The 16404-nt window shown below is 34.7% G+C and overlaps 1 protein-coding gene across 1 annotated transcript; it reads left to right on the plus strand.

Annotated features, from left to right (window-relative positions):
- Window positions 1–997: 997 nt before the first annotated feature.
- LOC114302301 (DNA repair REX1-B protein) lies at window positions 998–14952 on the plus strand. The gene is made up of 4 exons (XM_028247305.2): window positions 998–1245; window positions 9546–9639; window positions 9752–9856; window positions 14498–14952. The coding sequence occupies exons 1-4, from the start codon at window positions 1091–1093 to the stop codon at window positions 14765–14767; spliced, it is 624 nt and encodes a 207-aa protein (XP_028103106.2). The 5' UTR covers window positions 998–1090; the 3' UTR covers window positions 14768–14952.
- Window positions 14953–16404: the final 1452 nt, after the last annotated feature.

Raw genomic sequence — 16404 nt, forward strand, 5'->3', positions numbered from 1 at the left:
CTAACGTTGGCGTAGTGGCAACCAAATGTGGAAGGATGTAAAAATAAAAATAGAAAAGAGGAAAATAGTGTAAGGAAAGAGTGTGAGATTGAGGATAACGAGAAAATTGGTATAATAAAGAGTATAAGAGATAAAATAAAAATTTAAATTTTTTATGAGTGTAATAAGAAAATAGGTGTATTAAAACCTTGAAGGGTTGGTTTAGTGGGTACAACTCAAGACTTGTGGGTGGGCTCCTTCCAGATTTGCAATAAGCTCGTTGGAATCAGTCCACACATAGTTTTTGCTTTGGCTTTAAATGGAATCCCTATACATGGATGATATGATTGGTCCTCCAAAATTAATTAAGATACACATAGACAGATTCCGACACCTAATTATAAAAAAAATTTGGTGTAAAGAAGCCAAATTCTTGTGTACATTTTTTTTCTTTAAACGTCCCAATCAAATGCAATTAATTTAGATTGCTGCCTATTTTGTAATTATTCATATGGTATTTAAAGGCAAAAATAATCACTTTGCTTGGTTTCACTTTTTCAAAAATAATTTTAAAAAAATTTTACTTTCTTATTTTTCGTATTTTTTTTGTTTTACTGATTTTTTTTAATATTTTGAGCAATTTTTTTTTTACTTTTTAGACATACCTAACATAAATATACCTAAAAAATAAAAAATTTGTAAGAAAACCTTTTAAAAATTCACTAAATACCAAACATATAAAAAAAAATACGAGAATTCAGTATATTTTTTATATTTTCATGTATTTATTAATTTTTTAAAATATTTTTTCACAAATTTTTTACTTTTTAAATATATATACGTAAGGTGCATCTAAAACAGTAAAAAAATATTTAAAATTTTAAAAATATTCACTGAAAATAAAAAAATACAAAAATTATAAAATTTAATTTTTAAAAAATTTAATTCAAAAAAACTCAAACCAAACTGACTGGATAATAACCAAAAAAAAAAAAAATAATAATAATAATAATAAAAAAAAAGAAAAAAGAAATTTGAACTGCTTTCGGTTCCATTTCTATAACGCACAGAACGGGAGAGAGAGAGAGAGAGAGAGAGAGAGAGCGGAGAGATGGAAGATTTTGAGAAGAAGGTGACAATAACAGATTCAGATTCAATGGAGGCGGAGGTCGATAGTCGCTGTGATTCCTCCAAAATCATCTGTCTTCTTCGCAGGTTCCTCGAAATTCAGGAGCGAAGAGCCCACGCTTATGCAAAGCTTAAAAAGTAGGTCCCAAACTCTCTCTCACAGTCTTCGTCTTCTTTTCTTTTTGAAAGCATTCTTTATCTATTTTATTGATATAAATTCCTCCTCAAGTTTGATCTCTTGTGTTTGGTCTCATAGAAAACCCAATCAAATGAAAAAGTTGTTGATGAATCTTTTCTAACATGTATTATTAGGCATCAAACGAATTATATAATCTTTGTTTTCTAAAATAGTGTAAAGATAAACCAATTGAAAAGTCTTATATATTACCCCTCTCAACTATGACCCATTGTCACTTTACCCCCCCTCAACTAAAAATTGCTATATTATTTTGATTTTTTTGAATCTCAACCTTGTTGATGTTCTGTTATGACATATCATTTGTACTTATCTTTAGTTATAAAATTAGCATGTGCATATTTTTTTTCACATATTTTTTCATAGGACATTTGGGATATATACAAATAATTTAGATTTTGAATGGGCATTTTTGTAATAAAATTAGTATGTGCAGCTCACATACCATTTTTCATTCTCTTTCATATCAAAATATTAATAGAGGGTTGGGATTGAAACAAAGAGGAAGATCACGGGAGTAAAATGTAGCAAATCTTAGTTGAGGAAGGTGAAATGATAACGACCCATAATTGATGCAGGTAAAGTGTAATTTTCCCATAAATGTATTCTAGTACACGTATATTGATATATTTTAAAATTTTTTTTTACCATTAGATACAAACCTAATAGGACTCATGTTAATAAATACCCATATTATCCATTTTCTTTATGTCCAATGGTAAAATTGGGTAATAAATCCGTTTGCATATAAAATTTTTCATATGTTATATGTATAGAATGTATGTATGCATGTATTACCCACTTGCATATTACTTCAGTTGTGGTTTATATGTAAAACCCTGATAGCAACACCGCCCAAGCTACCACCTAGGTTGCTGCCTCTCCTCACATGGGGATGGGGTCAGCTCCTATGTGAGGGGGAACTAACCTAGGCTCAATGATGCACGCGTGCAGGTGCGGGTGCGGATACGGGTACGATACTGGTATACCGATACGGCAATACCTAAAAAAAAAGGATACGGATAAGGTTGGGGTACGTCAATAAATTTTTTATTTCTTATAATTTATAATTTGAAATTCAATCTACAAATCAAAATTAGAAATTACAAAACCAAAAAAAAAAAATTGTAGTTCAACAACATTAATACCAAAGCAAAGTCTCTAAGTTATTTTAATGCCATTAAATAGGAGAAATTACAAAATGAAGTTTCATTCCAAAAGCAAGCTAAGCGAAATTTGAAAACTTGAAATTTCAGTTTTCACTTACACCAATTTTATCTTTGAATAATACATCTTTCATCTCTGGCATATCAAGTAAATGATTTGCAATTTCAAGTAAATCAGAACTCTCTAATAAATTAAACGTATCTCCACTAATGTCCAATAGCTTGGTGTACTCCTAATGTTCCCATCCCGTACCCATGAAGTATCTGTGGAGTACCCAACTGCTAAAGAACGTATAAAAAGTACCTGGTACATATTTTGAGTACTCGGTACGCATGCAACTCTATCAGTACGAGTACCAATACCCGGTAAGTATCCGGTACGAGTACGGCAACATTTTCAGAGTACTCGCGTTTCATAGCCTAGGCTAACTGTAGTGGGTGTCCAAACATTTTTGATATATGTATGCAACTCTTTTGCATGTATGTACTTGTCATGAATTTTGCATGTATGTACTTGCCATGAGTTTTGCATGACATTGTAATTTCAAAAACATGTGCTTGGGTCACATTAAATTTTATTGCATGTAGTTATGTTTAAGCTGTGATGGAGGAAATGTTTTTTGATTATTTATTTGTTCTTCAAAATTTAACTATTTTAAAACCTAATTGGTGGGATAGATATCAATACTATTGTTTGGCTTTAATTTTGCAATTGTCTATCTTCCAATTTCATTCTCTTATATTTCTTTGTTGAGTCAACTAAAAGGTGCAGATTGGAATCTACCTGTCTTCCAACCTCCAAGGGTGTCTACAAAAAAATTGTGAATTATCCATGTCAAACACGACACAACATGACATGGGGATGTGTTGGAAATATAGAAGATTTAACTTGGTTAACCTCTAAATCACCAAAAGTTCTCTAGATCACCCTCTTAAAATGCTTCCTTGCCACATGAATATACTGAAATGAGAGAGACCTAGGTGCTTTTGATATTTCATTCTTGTCCATGCTTTCTTAGTTTTGAAAGATTTCATGGCCATCAAAACATTCTTTCAACAAATGTTTGTTACAACTCCAACTACATTTTGTACTTTTCATTTTGTTTTGTTTTTTCTTTTAAATAAAGGTTGTTGAAAACCATAATACATAAACTGGGGATAATGTTCTTGTTTTAGTTGTGCACCTTGGTATCTAAATCACATAATGTTTTTTGGTCTTTATGAGAACCATTTGAATCAAGTAGTGTAGTGATTCACATGGTTCTTGCCGGCTTACACAAATTTTATTTTATACGCTCTATTTTGTTTATAATTGTTAGACTTTATTGAATTCAATTAGGTGTTAATGTAAATGAACCATAACTATGTAGCCCTATTCCTAAAAGATTGACTCCAAAATAGCATATCTAAATTATAAGAAAGCCCGTAGAGGCAACAATTGCAAATTGCAAGGGGAAATTTTTTATTTGTTCGAGTATGTAACCAAACTCCACTATTTGAATTGAGAGTTCATATTGAAAGACTTATATGATCTTATCAATTGTTAGAATTTTTGGAAAAAATCATGAATTTTCTAGGATAGTATTAAAGATCTCATCGTAGAAATTGAATCATTTTTGTTTTGATTTTCTATATAAAATCCCATAACATAATAAGCCTAAGTGGCATAATTCTGTTTCTAGGTGTTGCTCATATTTTACAAGAGATGCTTACTTATAAATCTGATCATATTAGAGCTCGACAGGAAGTATTTGGTTTTACATCTACTTTCATTTGGTATTTTGGCCTAAATTCCTTGACTCCTTGATAAATCCGCTTTTTTGACAAATGAATGCACGTCTATTGTCCCATAAAGGGGAGAAAAAAAAAATTGAAAAGTACAAAATATAGTTGGAGTTGTCTCATAGACATTTGTTGAAGGAAGGTTTTCATGGCCATGAAATCTTTCAATGGTTGTAAGCTTATAGGGCCGGATCAGATTTCTATTTCCTTTTTTTAGTAGTGTTGGGATGTTGTTAGATGTTTTGTGCATGATGACTTCTTTTTTTGATTGTGATGAATACGAGAAAGGTTGAATGCCTCTCTCATGGCTTTAATCCCCAAGAAATGGGGCACACATTAGGGCGTTTGCACCCATCTAATCCCACTCTCAGCTCGAGAGAGGCAATGAAGGGGAGTGTTTTTGGTGATGGTTCCATTGTTTAAGTAGCAGATGGGTTGCAAGGGGACAAGATGTTTTTGGTTGTGATGAAGGAGTTAGGGAGGAGCATGTTGGGTCTTTGACTTTGGTCCTTGGTATGGATATTGTGTTGTTCTTGGGATTAGAGGTGACGGAAAGGATGGAGGGCCTTGGTACCTAGTTTGATGACCTGGGTAAAGAGGTGGTAATTTCTTAGGAGGATGTTGAGGGGACTTTTGGTGGGGGTTGATGTAACCACCAATCCTTTGGCTATCTTGTGAATGGTTTGGGGTCTTTTGAGGGTGGAAGGAGAGGTGGTTGGGAGTGGTGAGAGAATGGTGTTCGATTGGGTGCTCAAATGAATGAAGGGTTTAGCTGCTTTATGGGGTTGTCTTGTAATGGGGTTGAAAAGGAGGTGCAACTATTTGAGATGATTGAGCCTAGAAGAGCAAAAAGGAATTAGTTGGTCTTTATGGATTGTGCTCTCCTAATTTGTGTGTTGTGATGATTTTAATATCATTAGGTTCGTTTCATTTCATTAGTGATTGTGACTTGATTGATCCAACGTTTGGTTAATGCTTGTTTAACGTAGTCAATTCTTCAGGCTAGTTTGGTGTGTGTAACAGGTTGGATAGATTTTTATTTTATGTTAAGGGAAGAAAAGTTTTTGGATGTTAGGCAAAAGGTGATTCCTAGAGTTGCATCATGTCACTGTCCTATGGTTCTGGAGTGCTGCCCTTTTAAATGGAGTCCTACTCCTAGATTTGAAAGCATCTGGTTGGTGCTTTAGTCTTTTAGAAAATATTTTCAATAGTGGTGGGATAGTGATAGGATTCATGGTTGGGAATGTTTTATGTTTATGAAGAAACTCAGAACAACGAAGGATAATTTAAAGGTTTGGAATGAATTTGTGTTTGGGGACTTGAGAATAGTAAAGAATGAGATATTGAGAAGATCAGAGGAACTAGATATTTTAGCATCAAGGGGTGGGTGTCTCCTATGTTGATGTTCTGTCAATGCCCTCTATTGCTAAAATATCCATCTGATAATTATTTATTTACAATCACCCACATCTAGAATAACTGCTTTATCTAGAATAACTACTTTAGGTTTAATTCGTGGGGACTAGAATAACTGCTTTAGGTTTAATTCATGGGGACTACATGATATCATAATGATAAAGTTATCATTGTATAAACTTTCAAGTCTATTTATACTTTTCTTTTGTTATAGGAAGAACATGACATATATCATAATGTAAGAGAAAGATTTAGAAAAATATTGATAGCTGAATTCCAAATAAAAAAGATCAGATAACTTGATAGGACTATTTGTCAACCTCTTGTAAGCAAAGATATTCTTCAAACATGTAATGTGTTATTGATTAATGAAATTATTAGTTTAGGGCAATATGTAATGTGTTACTGATAAAGTTTTGTTCGATTTCATCTTCATGTTCACTAATTCACAACTTATGCTATTCATGAGTAACAAACATGCTCTCCATTTTGAAATTAAATGATTTTTTTGAAATAAAAGAAGTAAAATGCCGTTGTCTAGGGTTTTGAAGAAGAAAAAAATGGGAAAAAAAAAAGTAAGAAATTATAGGGTTTCCTTACGTTTTATCGGCATGATTGTTGGAGATGACTGTTTGAATCACAATGCTATCACGCTGGAGAATCACACCGGAATCAAACTTCTCACTTTGGAATTGCTGGAGTGAAAATCGCTTTGGAAATCTCGTTGGAAATCGCTTGAGATTTTTGTTCACGCTTGAGATTTCTGTTCTTGCGTTTTGTTCATACATGAGAAATCGTGGGAGTGGAAACGTTTCAAACAATATTGAAGTTAGGGGTAAAATTGGAAAGCGGGAATAATTTATTTGGGTCAGGACTTGTTGGGAATTAAGTCCGGTCCAAAGGACCGGCTTGTAACTTCTCCCTCCCCCCCAAAAGAAAAAAAAAAAAAAAAGGTCAACAACCAAGCCCACTAGCCCAGCCCAACCTAACACTAGTCCACCCCAAACCCAACCCAACCCAATCTATCCCAACAAACCCTGAAAGAAAAAGAAAACAACCACTCTTCCTTCCCTTTAGCTATGGTTGCCAACGCCAAGTTAAATTCAAAATTTGATACCCATGCCAAGTGTTAGATAGCTTGATATACATTTTTGAGCCCATTTCTTAATAGCTTAAGCTTTAGGAAAATTGGCAACTTAACATGGTATTAGAGCTCAAGTTGGGAGAGGTCTTGAGTTCAACTCTCTCCGTTGACATTTTGTAATCTTTCCTTGTTTGGTTTCTTCTTCTCTATTTGGTTGTTTGCTTATCCTTTTGCAATCTTTCCCTGTCTGGTTTCTTCTTCTCTATTTGGTTGTTTGCTTATCCTTCTATTTAATTATTTGTTTGTCTCTCCATGGCAAGACGGGGTTGCGTGTGAGGGAGGATGTTAGATAGCATGATGTACATTGTTGGGTCCGTTTCCTAATAGCTCATGTTTTTTGGGAAAATTGATAACTTAACACCAAGATCAACAAGAATTGAAGAAATCACATAAACAAATGCATGTGAGACAGGATCAATGGCAGAAACATAAAAAATGCAGATGACATATGATCAAAACATTGGCACAAGTACCAGTTACTTTAGAGAAATTAGCCGCTTCTGTGTTGGCAGACAAAAAAATTAGCCGCTTCCGTTTTGGCAGACAAAGGAAAGGATAAGGCTATCGCTCCTCCACCTCATATTTTTGGGTATTAACACCAAGGAATACTGGAGGATCATCGCTTAACTGATGTAGACACATGTGCCAAAGTCCCTATTTTAATGGAGATCAAAACACGAAGTTATTTGTTAATTGGATGCATAGCTTTGGAGAATTTTTTTTGTTGGTATCGGTGACTAATGAAAGGTAGCTACTTTGTGCCGAAAATTAGTTGAAGAGCACAACCAGAATTTGGCGGGAAAAATATTAGCAAGAGGATCATGCTGTCATCCAAACATGGGAAGAAATGAAGCTTGCATGAACTGTTACTTTGTTCCACTAAGCCACAAGCAACAAGCCTACTTACAGTTTATTCAATTGACTCAAGGAAACAAAGAGTACACCAGGTTGTTATACAATGTGGTTACTAGATTTGAATTTTCTTGGACTGAGGATATAATGATTTCCATGTATTGTTAGGGATTAAATCTGTTGAGTTCTTGTGGATTAGCTGATAGTAGATTATATTTGATGGCAGATGCAGTATAAATAGCTGTAGCTCTTCAGATGGAGGAAGAAATACAAAAATAGAACTCCTGTGTGCACTGACATCCTTACAAGGAGTGGAAGGACTTTTATGGATTCCAACCATGACAAATTCCTTGGCAGGTCACCTCGTACTACTCCCAGTCCTCATTCTTTGTACAGAGGTAACACCAGACCCAGGTTCTTTTAATTGCCAAGGTTTGGGACATCATGCTACAGATTGTCCTCCTAAGATAATTGTGCCCATTAAGTTAGTTGCTGTGGTTGAAAATGAAGGCACTACAGGGAGTAGTTGACCTTGTTGATCCTGAGTCCAATGATGATCTATGTGATGATGTGATTGGCACTATTCGACTTTGTTGGCTTTTACTAAACATGACATATAAGAACATGAAAAGCTGCAAAAAAGGAATGGTTTTTCATGAGAGGTTGAACTGTCGTGATCAAGTGTGCCCTCTGCTGACTGATACAAGGAAATGCACTAATGTTGTGTCTGAAGATGCTATGAAAAAATTGGGTTTGTAAGTGGAGCCCCATTCTGAACCTTATCATGTGGTATAGATCACCAATACCAAAATGAATGTTGACAAACAGTGCCTCATGATGTTCAATATTGGCAAGCTCAAGGAGATGGTAATGTGCAATGTTTTGCCTCTGAAGTTTTGTCATATTCTTTTGGGCCATACATGAATTTGTATATGCTAGATGTGCCAACATCTATTCTTTTATTGTGCCAACATCTATTCTTTTATTGATGGCTCAAAAAAATATACTCTTACTTGTGCTACCAATTCAAGAGTCGTTAAATTGAAGAAAAATTCCTTATGATTCGGCGTGTTTCTTTAGATGAGGTTCTTTGACATGCTGCCAACTTGCCAGAATCAAGTTCTTTTCGGCAGAGGAGAATTGATGGCGTGACCCTTATACTATCCGCTTTGGAAGCTTGGGGTGAAGCCTGTGGGTTCATTGCGTGGACCAAAGGTTTTTTTGTCCAATAAATGTGAGTGGCAGATTTCTATTTTTATTATTTAACTAGGATTTAAGTAAATAATTGCCCAGGATATTTGACCTTGTTTTCCAAATTATGTTATGATCTAGTTTCCTAATTTAATTAAGGTTTGGTCTATAAATATTAGGTTTTTGGCATTGTAATATTTAGTTTTGGTTAAAATAATATTGAGAGATTTTAGCTGTGGCGAATTTGAGTTTTTCTTTCCCTTTCCCCTATTCCGTTCTACATCACATATTCAGCTAACTTGCTGAAGATAAACTTGAAATCTGTCGTATTACTCAGCTGACAGCTCTTATAAGGGTATTAATATCACATTCATTTTCCTGGGAATGATCTAGCTATGTTGTCGAGAAGTCTTATTACAAAATACAACATTGATAACACTTGAAAAAGCTGATTAGGTCTTTCAATGATGTGAGAAGTGTTATATAAAATTAGCCATGAGGCTCTATCAAATGTGCTCATATTTTTCTGTCATGCATATGAAACAAATTTTCTCTGTTTTTTAGAGTATGTTCATGTGCTGGTAGAATGCAAGCCTTTCTCATACTGTTTTCATACATCCTAGTATCCAATCTTAAATAAACTCATGTTGGTAACTTATATATTGCTTTGTACATGAAAATTATTTGACAGGGGTTTTGCAGACTATATGGTTTCAGGAGGGGAATCAGTTTACCAACAACTCTGCAGCGAGATCACAGTAGAATTCAATGAGTGTTCAAAACAGGTCTACCACATGATTGCAGCATCATTGTTCAGATTGTTTTCCTTTTTCCTTTTTTTTTGTCCCCCTGTTCCCTGGCATATTGTTTGATTTCAGCCTTCCCTTGCTGTTAAAGGTCCTTGAAATGGAGTCACTATTTCTGAGCCCTGATTGCTTCCGAGATGATCTAGCTCACCTTGTCAGATCTATTCAAGTACAGGAAAAGCAGAAACTGCAACTGGTGTGTCTTTCTCCTAGTTCACAAAATCTTTTCATATTTTTATTCTTAGATGATTGAGATCATTTACAACTGCTGAACGGTTACCTTATCAAGTTAATCCTTTCTAGTTCAAATTCATAGGAGCAATTAAATAAGATAAGGTTTGAATATTACAGGTGTCATTCTTCCTCCCCCCTTGGAAAATATCAACTAAGGTAACTTAAAAAAGGGTAATTACAGAAAAAGTAAACATTAACTATCAAAATATCATAAAAATTAGCCCATAAAGGTCAAATAAGGTGAAGAATCTAGCCATGTTAACCACCCTAAACAACTATTGTTTTCCAAACAGTTAGATGTCTTGAAGCTAAACTATATTCTTCTCCATCAAGGGTTCTGTGCTTCATGTTGGCAGAGAGGATTTAAATTGGAATGGGGATCCTAGATTGCTTATTGAGAATTGTAGTGTTGCTGGCTCGCTGTGTCCTGAGCTGGAAATTAATATTGAATTCCGTGAGACAAGAACCTGAGGAACTTTGATTTGTAAGCTTTCCATTTATTGCAATATCAATCCTCAACACTCACAAAATATGGGAAATTTTGAAGGACCAATCTACATAACAAGAAAGCAATGGAGAAATTATGTCTGGCAAGAGTTAAGGGATAAGAGAATTGGTCAAAAACTTGACGGAATCATCACAGCCTTTAATAGTCTTGGGAGGTGCAAAAAAAAAGTTAATTAATAGCTGTGTTACATGGACTCGGCACTTTGGGGCAAAGTACCCGTGTCAATACAACACGACACGACACGACACGACACGACACAGGTGCGGGTGTGGGATCTGTGTCGGATTTGCCTGTTCTCTCTTGGACACGGCTCTTTACAGATAGCAAAAGAAATGAAAGAGGAGAGAGCAAGAGAGAACCTGGTCGAAGCTCCATCCAGGCGAAGATCAAAGACCTCCAGTCGAAGCTCCATCCGGTCGATCTAATCGAAGATCGAACCTCCATCAATCGATCGAACAGTCGAACACCCCAGACGACTTCGAAAAGCCTCTCTCTCTCTCTCGCGATCGCGATCGATCGCTTCACTTTTCTCTCCCTCTCTCTCTGTCGTTTTATCTTCTTGACTTGATTCATATCTATGTCTCTTGATTCATATCTATTCGTATCTATCTATATATAATAATAATAATAATAGTTAATAACTATTATTATAATAACTATTATTATTATATATTATATAATAATTATTATATAACATATAATATATTTATAAAATATATACTTATATATATTAATAAAAAAAAAATAAGCACATGTATGTAAAATAAAATAAAAAAATTAATTGGAGCACATTATTAAAAAAATATAATAAATAAATAAAATAATTAATGTATATTAAAATAAAAATATTTATAAAAAAATTAAAAAATTTGCCGTGTCCCCTACCATGTTTGTGTCCCCATTTTTTAGAAATTGTCGTGTCCCGTATCTGTCTCTGTCCATATGTGTGTCCATGTCTGTGTCTGTGCTTCATAGATTTTTATTTGTTATTTATATAATATAACTCATCTTCATATAATAAATATATTTAAAAAAAAAAACTATTTAACGTATCTCCGTACCTGTATCCAAATTTGGATACATATCTATGTGTCCTTAATTTTTAATTTTGAAGTGTCCGACCCCTAGATATGCACCCACACCTGGTACCTGTACCCAAGTCCATGTAACATAGATTAATAGAATTATTATGCTTCTACTTAATTTTTGGCAAAAGAAAATCTTGCTCAAATCTTGCTCATAGTATGTTTGAGCATAAAAATAAGATATGCATACATACCAATTGAGGGTGTTATATTTCTCAATTAAAAAATGTAATCTAATTTAAGTTTTGATGAAGTTCCTAATCTCCTTTATTACTAATGAATTGATGTTACCATTGGGGTTTATTCCATATCCCACCAATGCGAATAGAAGCACACCCACGCATCACACCAAAGAGAAAAACAAACACATAGAGATTTACGTGGTTTGGCTCAAATTGCCTACATCCACGGGAGAGAGAGGTTCTACTATGAATAAAATAGAGAATACATGTGAGATGGCTCAAATATTCAACTCTCACCCTTTACATCTCTATTTTTTCCCTCTCAATTTCTCATAGAGAAAACCAATAGTCCACATGATTATTTATAATAGTGTACCCATGAGAATCCTAGTTCCATATAATTAGGTAACCAAATCCTACACATATTAGGTTTCTCTGTAGATTCTGCATTCTACTATTCTAGCTCAAATACATGTATAAACTAACCTAATAATTGTATGGGATCCACTTTTATCACATGAGTGGACCAATCCTAACAATCACCCTTTCCACCCATGTGGGGTAAATGTTGTGTACCCTCCAATCTAGATGCCCTGGTTTATGTGACACTACCTTCACCTAGAAGATGTTGTACTCCCTGGACCAAGTGCCCACGTTATTTGTACATCACACAATAGTGCTCAAACGTGTCCTTCATGGCTTCCTCTGTCCTCGTGCTCAAGCCTATGAGATTCGCACCCACCTCCCTATGGTGTCTCCCTTGCCACAAAACAAATCTCAATAGAAAAGAGACCCGGCTTCCTTCTGTGTACACCTTGTCGTAAAACCGTCTCAAGTTCTATACTCGTTCCTTCTGTGAACATCTAGCAACCTATTGTCTTCCTCTTGGTAGCCACCAAATATCCTTCTAACTGTTGCTTACCACTTTTCACTCATAACTCGTACTACTTGTTTGATGCTTGAGATGACAGCAACTCCCCTCTTGTCATGGCATACGCCACAAGCTTGTACAAGTTGTCAGTCATGATGTCCAATCAGAAAAAAAAACGTTGTCTGATTGACCTCACAATGACTAGATTTCCTTGTTTGAATCAGATTACTCCTAGATCACCCACGTTCAAACTCGATCACCTAGATTACCGCTGAATCTGTCCAATCTTAGTAAACCACGTAGAATCTAAAAATTCTAACCGTACCGATGAAACCGCAGCTCCTGAAATCCTCGAGAACCACCTTTGCCTTGAATTTTCTACTACATATATGCCTTGATATAGCAAAAACAATTTAAAATCATTAACTTCATGCTTGTGACACATTGGATTGTACCTCTTTGCAAGCCAAAACCACAACCTAACCTTGCATTATCCAATCAAAGTCTTCATCAATCCATTTGTACCATGGTGTTCTGCAGCAGGACGAAAAGAAAAAAATGTCGCATTTTTTCTTCTTCTTCGCGCATGTCCTTGTGCTATAACCACGCCTTTACCAACCGTAACTAGGATCAGCAACCTTTAGCTCTGATACCACTTGTTGAGATTTATACCATATCCCACCAATGCAATTGGAAGCCCACCCATGCAATTGGAAGCCCGTCCATGCATCACACGAAAGAGAAAATCAAACACACATAATTTTACATGGTTCAGCCCAAATTGCCTCCATCCACAGGGAAGAGAGCTTTTACTATGAATAAAATAGAGACTGTATGTGAGATGGCCAAAATGTTCAAAACCTACACTACTACCTGAACCCCATGCTCAAGGGTAGAACCCTTGCTCACCCGGTGCTTTCACGATATTTTTTCTCTCACCCCTTGTCTCTATTTTTTCCCTCTCAATCTCTCTAAAAAACAAAAAACCTCTATCCCACATGGCTATTTATAGTAGTCTACCTATGAGAATCCTAGTTCTATAGAATTAGGCAACCAAATCCTACACATACTCTACTATTCTAACTCAAATACATGTATATATCAACCTAATAACTGCATGGGATCAACCTTTATCACATGGGTGGACTAATCCTAACAGTTACTACTAATTCTTATATGTTCTATGTGCATGTGAAGTTGCATTTTTCTATTCTAATAATTAATAATATAAGCCTATTGATTAATGGAATTATTAATTATACACTGGAACAAAGTTGGTTCCTTGAAAAATTATTAGTTATTAGAGGCTATTAAGTTATAGAATAGTATTATTAGAGGATCAATTGTAGATGTTGCACTTACTATATATTTTTCTAAGCTACATTATGTTTAGAATGTTGCTCATTATGTGGTGGGGTGGGGTCTCTCATTAGTGTGTCATTCATGTTTCAGTCATTGCGTTCTTGACTACCAGAGTGATGGGAAAGAGAGCAACCTTTCTGTTCTTTAACGTTTGGTTCCTTGGCTCAGTCTAATCTAGGTGTATCACTCCATAGAAAAATGGAGAGCTGTACCCGAAGTCTGGGTTGCATCACCTACTGCATTTGAAAAAAAAAAAAATTTAAATTTCATTCAATGTGCAACTTGCAGCACTAAAGACAGCAAAAATTAAAACGGAAATTTGAGGGGAAGATACCATCTAGTTATTATTAATTAATTGATGACTGTTCACAAATAGCAATCATATTAAACCTTTTATTTTCCTTCTTTTTTTTAAAATGATTTTTCCTATTAAAAAGGTGCAATGTCGGAGAAGATTGATACCTTTATTTTAATTGGTTCTTTTTACTTGTTTATCTTTTTTCTTGTGCTCAAACTGCTTTTGTTTACAGACTAGTATTAGATGAAATTTCTCCTATACTGTGTCTCATTTGAAATTTCCTTGATTGGTCAACAGACGGCCACAATTCAAGTGTTGAAGAAGGCAGGTCGTCCCTCAGAACGTCTGGTAAGCCATGAGAACTGCGGATTTAAGAGGCCTATGCAGCATGAGTGTGTGCATGTCCATGAGATAACTGAAGCAGCTGGTACTGAGGAGGCCGAGGCTGATGCAGAGTATGATAATGCTCTTAAGGAAGCCATTAGAGGAGTGCAGGATGCGGTGACCACCATAAATGAACATTTGGAAGAAGTTAGGTATGAAATTGCAGCCCTAGAGGCTGAATGAATGAATGACCTTCCTTCTTTCTGATTTCAATAAATTGTAAGTAAAGTCTATTGACTTAAAGTTGTGTTACCCATAAATGTTTAGAGAAGTGACTAATCCAAACTTGTTATGACATGCGAGCTGTCATTATAGTTCAATTTAGTGGTTTCATCAAATATAAAGAGATAATCGTATTTAGCAGGGCCTTTCCTCATCTTGAGAGTTGGGTTTCTTCCCATTTTCCTTTTGGTGGTCAGGGCTTTCTTACAATCGTATGAAGCGTAGCTTTGTGTACATGTTACTTGAAGGAGCAGCACAAGTAGATATATATCAAGACTACACAGAATTACTATAAACCTCTTGAATGCCTAATTAATCCTGTACATGCAGTTTGTAGTTCTGTTCCGATACAACAGGAACAAGCAGCTTGGTCAAATGCTCTCTCTCTATAACAAGATTGAATTGTTTCCTGTCTCGTATTGCACAAATGTGATAGGTCTATTGATGCGTATTCATGTTTAAAATGAAAAAAAGAAAAAAAAAAAAGAGCACAATTTGAAACTATGAAAAGAAAACAGAGCAATGGTAAAATGAAAAACAGAGCACTGGAGAAGAGGATGCAAAAAAGAAAATCTTCATTAAACAATAAGGCTAAGATGATTATATCAAAAGTTGTTGACCATCTCATAACGTATCGCTATTGCTTTATTTTGTGTCATTACAATATCTATCCATATCCCTTTTGTATGATGGAGTCAATCTCTTATTTATGGTCCTTCCCAACTAACACAAGTTGTGTCTCAACTTACAGTGTAACTACTACCTACGAACCGCCTTCATAATCTAACAATGATTGAACTTGTGTGCAAACACGAGTGAGTATTGTGTAATTGCATTTTGACCTTGTTATGAGAGACACAAGTTTGGGAAGTCTCAATAATAATCAAAAAGTCAGGTCGTCGTTAAAATAGTCAAAAAATTAAACAGCTATACAAGAAAGTTAAGTATTTATTTTCCTCTTAATTTTGTGCACGTTTTTTCGTAAAAAAAAAAGAAACATCTTAAACATGTTAATTTTTTTCACTTCATATTTCAGTCAAAAAATAAAAAAATTATTAAAATAGTCTATTTCCTAAACAATTCTAAATAATAGACTAGGCAATCTATGCCATCTACCTATCGGATCCGGATTATCTCTAATATTTTTTTCATCCGACCATCATCTAACACTTGATTTAAATGTTACAATTCAATAGCTAGTCATTACTACTAACTGTGATATTTGGGTCAATTGTTAGGTGACATTTGAGTCAATTGTTGGGTGATGACTAGAGAGGATTCTCTTCACTATCTCTTGCCCAAGAATTGCTCCAAGGGATTGTTCAGTAGAAAGTACAAGTATAAAGATGGTGGGCTACAATGACTTGTGTATCTTAAGAACCACAACTTTAGGGTATTCAATGACATCTATATTTACTATTTTTTGTCTCAGTTTTTCAAATTTTGTATATTATAAACGAAAACACGTTTGACAACTTTTTTCATTATAAAAAATGATGTAAATAGTTTTTAAAATTTATTAAAATTTAGAAAATAAAAAATTGTATTTTCACTTGTTTTGAAAGCAAGTTTTCATTCCCCCCTTCCATCATCTCCTC

Source organism: Camellia sinensis, chromosome 2 (assembly GCF_055761805.1).
Source record: "Camellia sinensis isolate YWXY chromosome 2, ASM5576180v1, whole genome shotgun sequence".
NCBI classification, from domain to species: domain Eukaryota; kingdom Viridiplantae; phylum Streptophyta; class Magnoliopsida; order Ericales; family Theaceae; genus Camellia; species Camellia sinensis.

Bases quoted from the DNA above. Each gene is read 5' to 3' on its own strand.
- LOC114302301 (XM_028247305.2), top strand. From the start codon at position 1,091: ATGGAAGATTTTGAGAAGAAGGTGACAATAACAGATTCAGATTCAATG. The intron at 9,640-9,751 runs GTCTACCACATG...TTGCTGTTAAAG, and splicing joins TCAATGAGTGTTCAAAACAG to GTCCTTGAAATGGAGTCACT. The intron at 9,857-14,497 runs GTGTGTCTTTCT...ATTGGTCAACAG, and splicing joins AAAAGCAGAAACTGCAACTG to ACGGCCACAATTCAAGTGTT.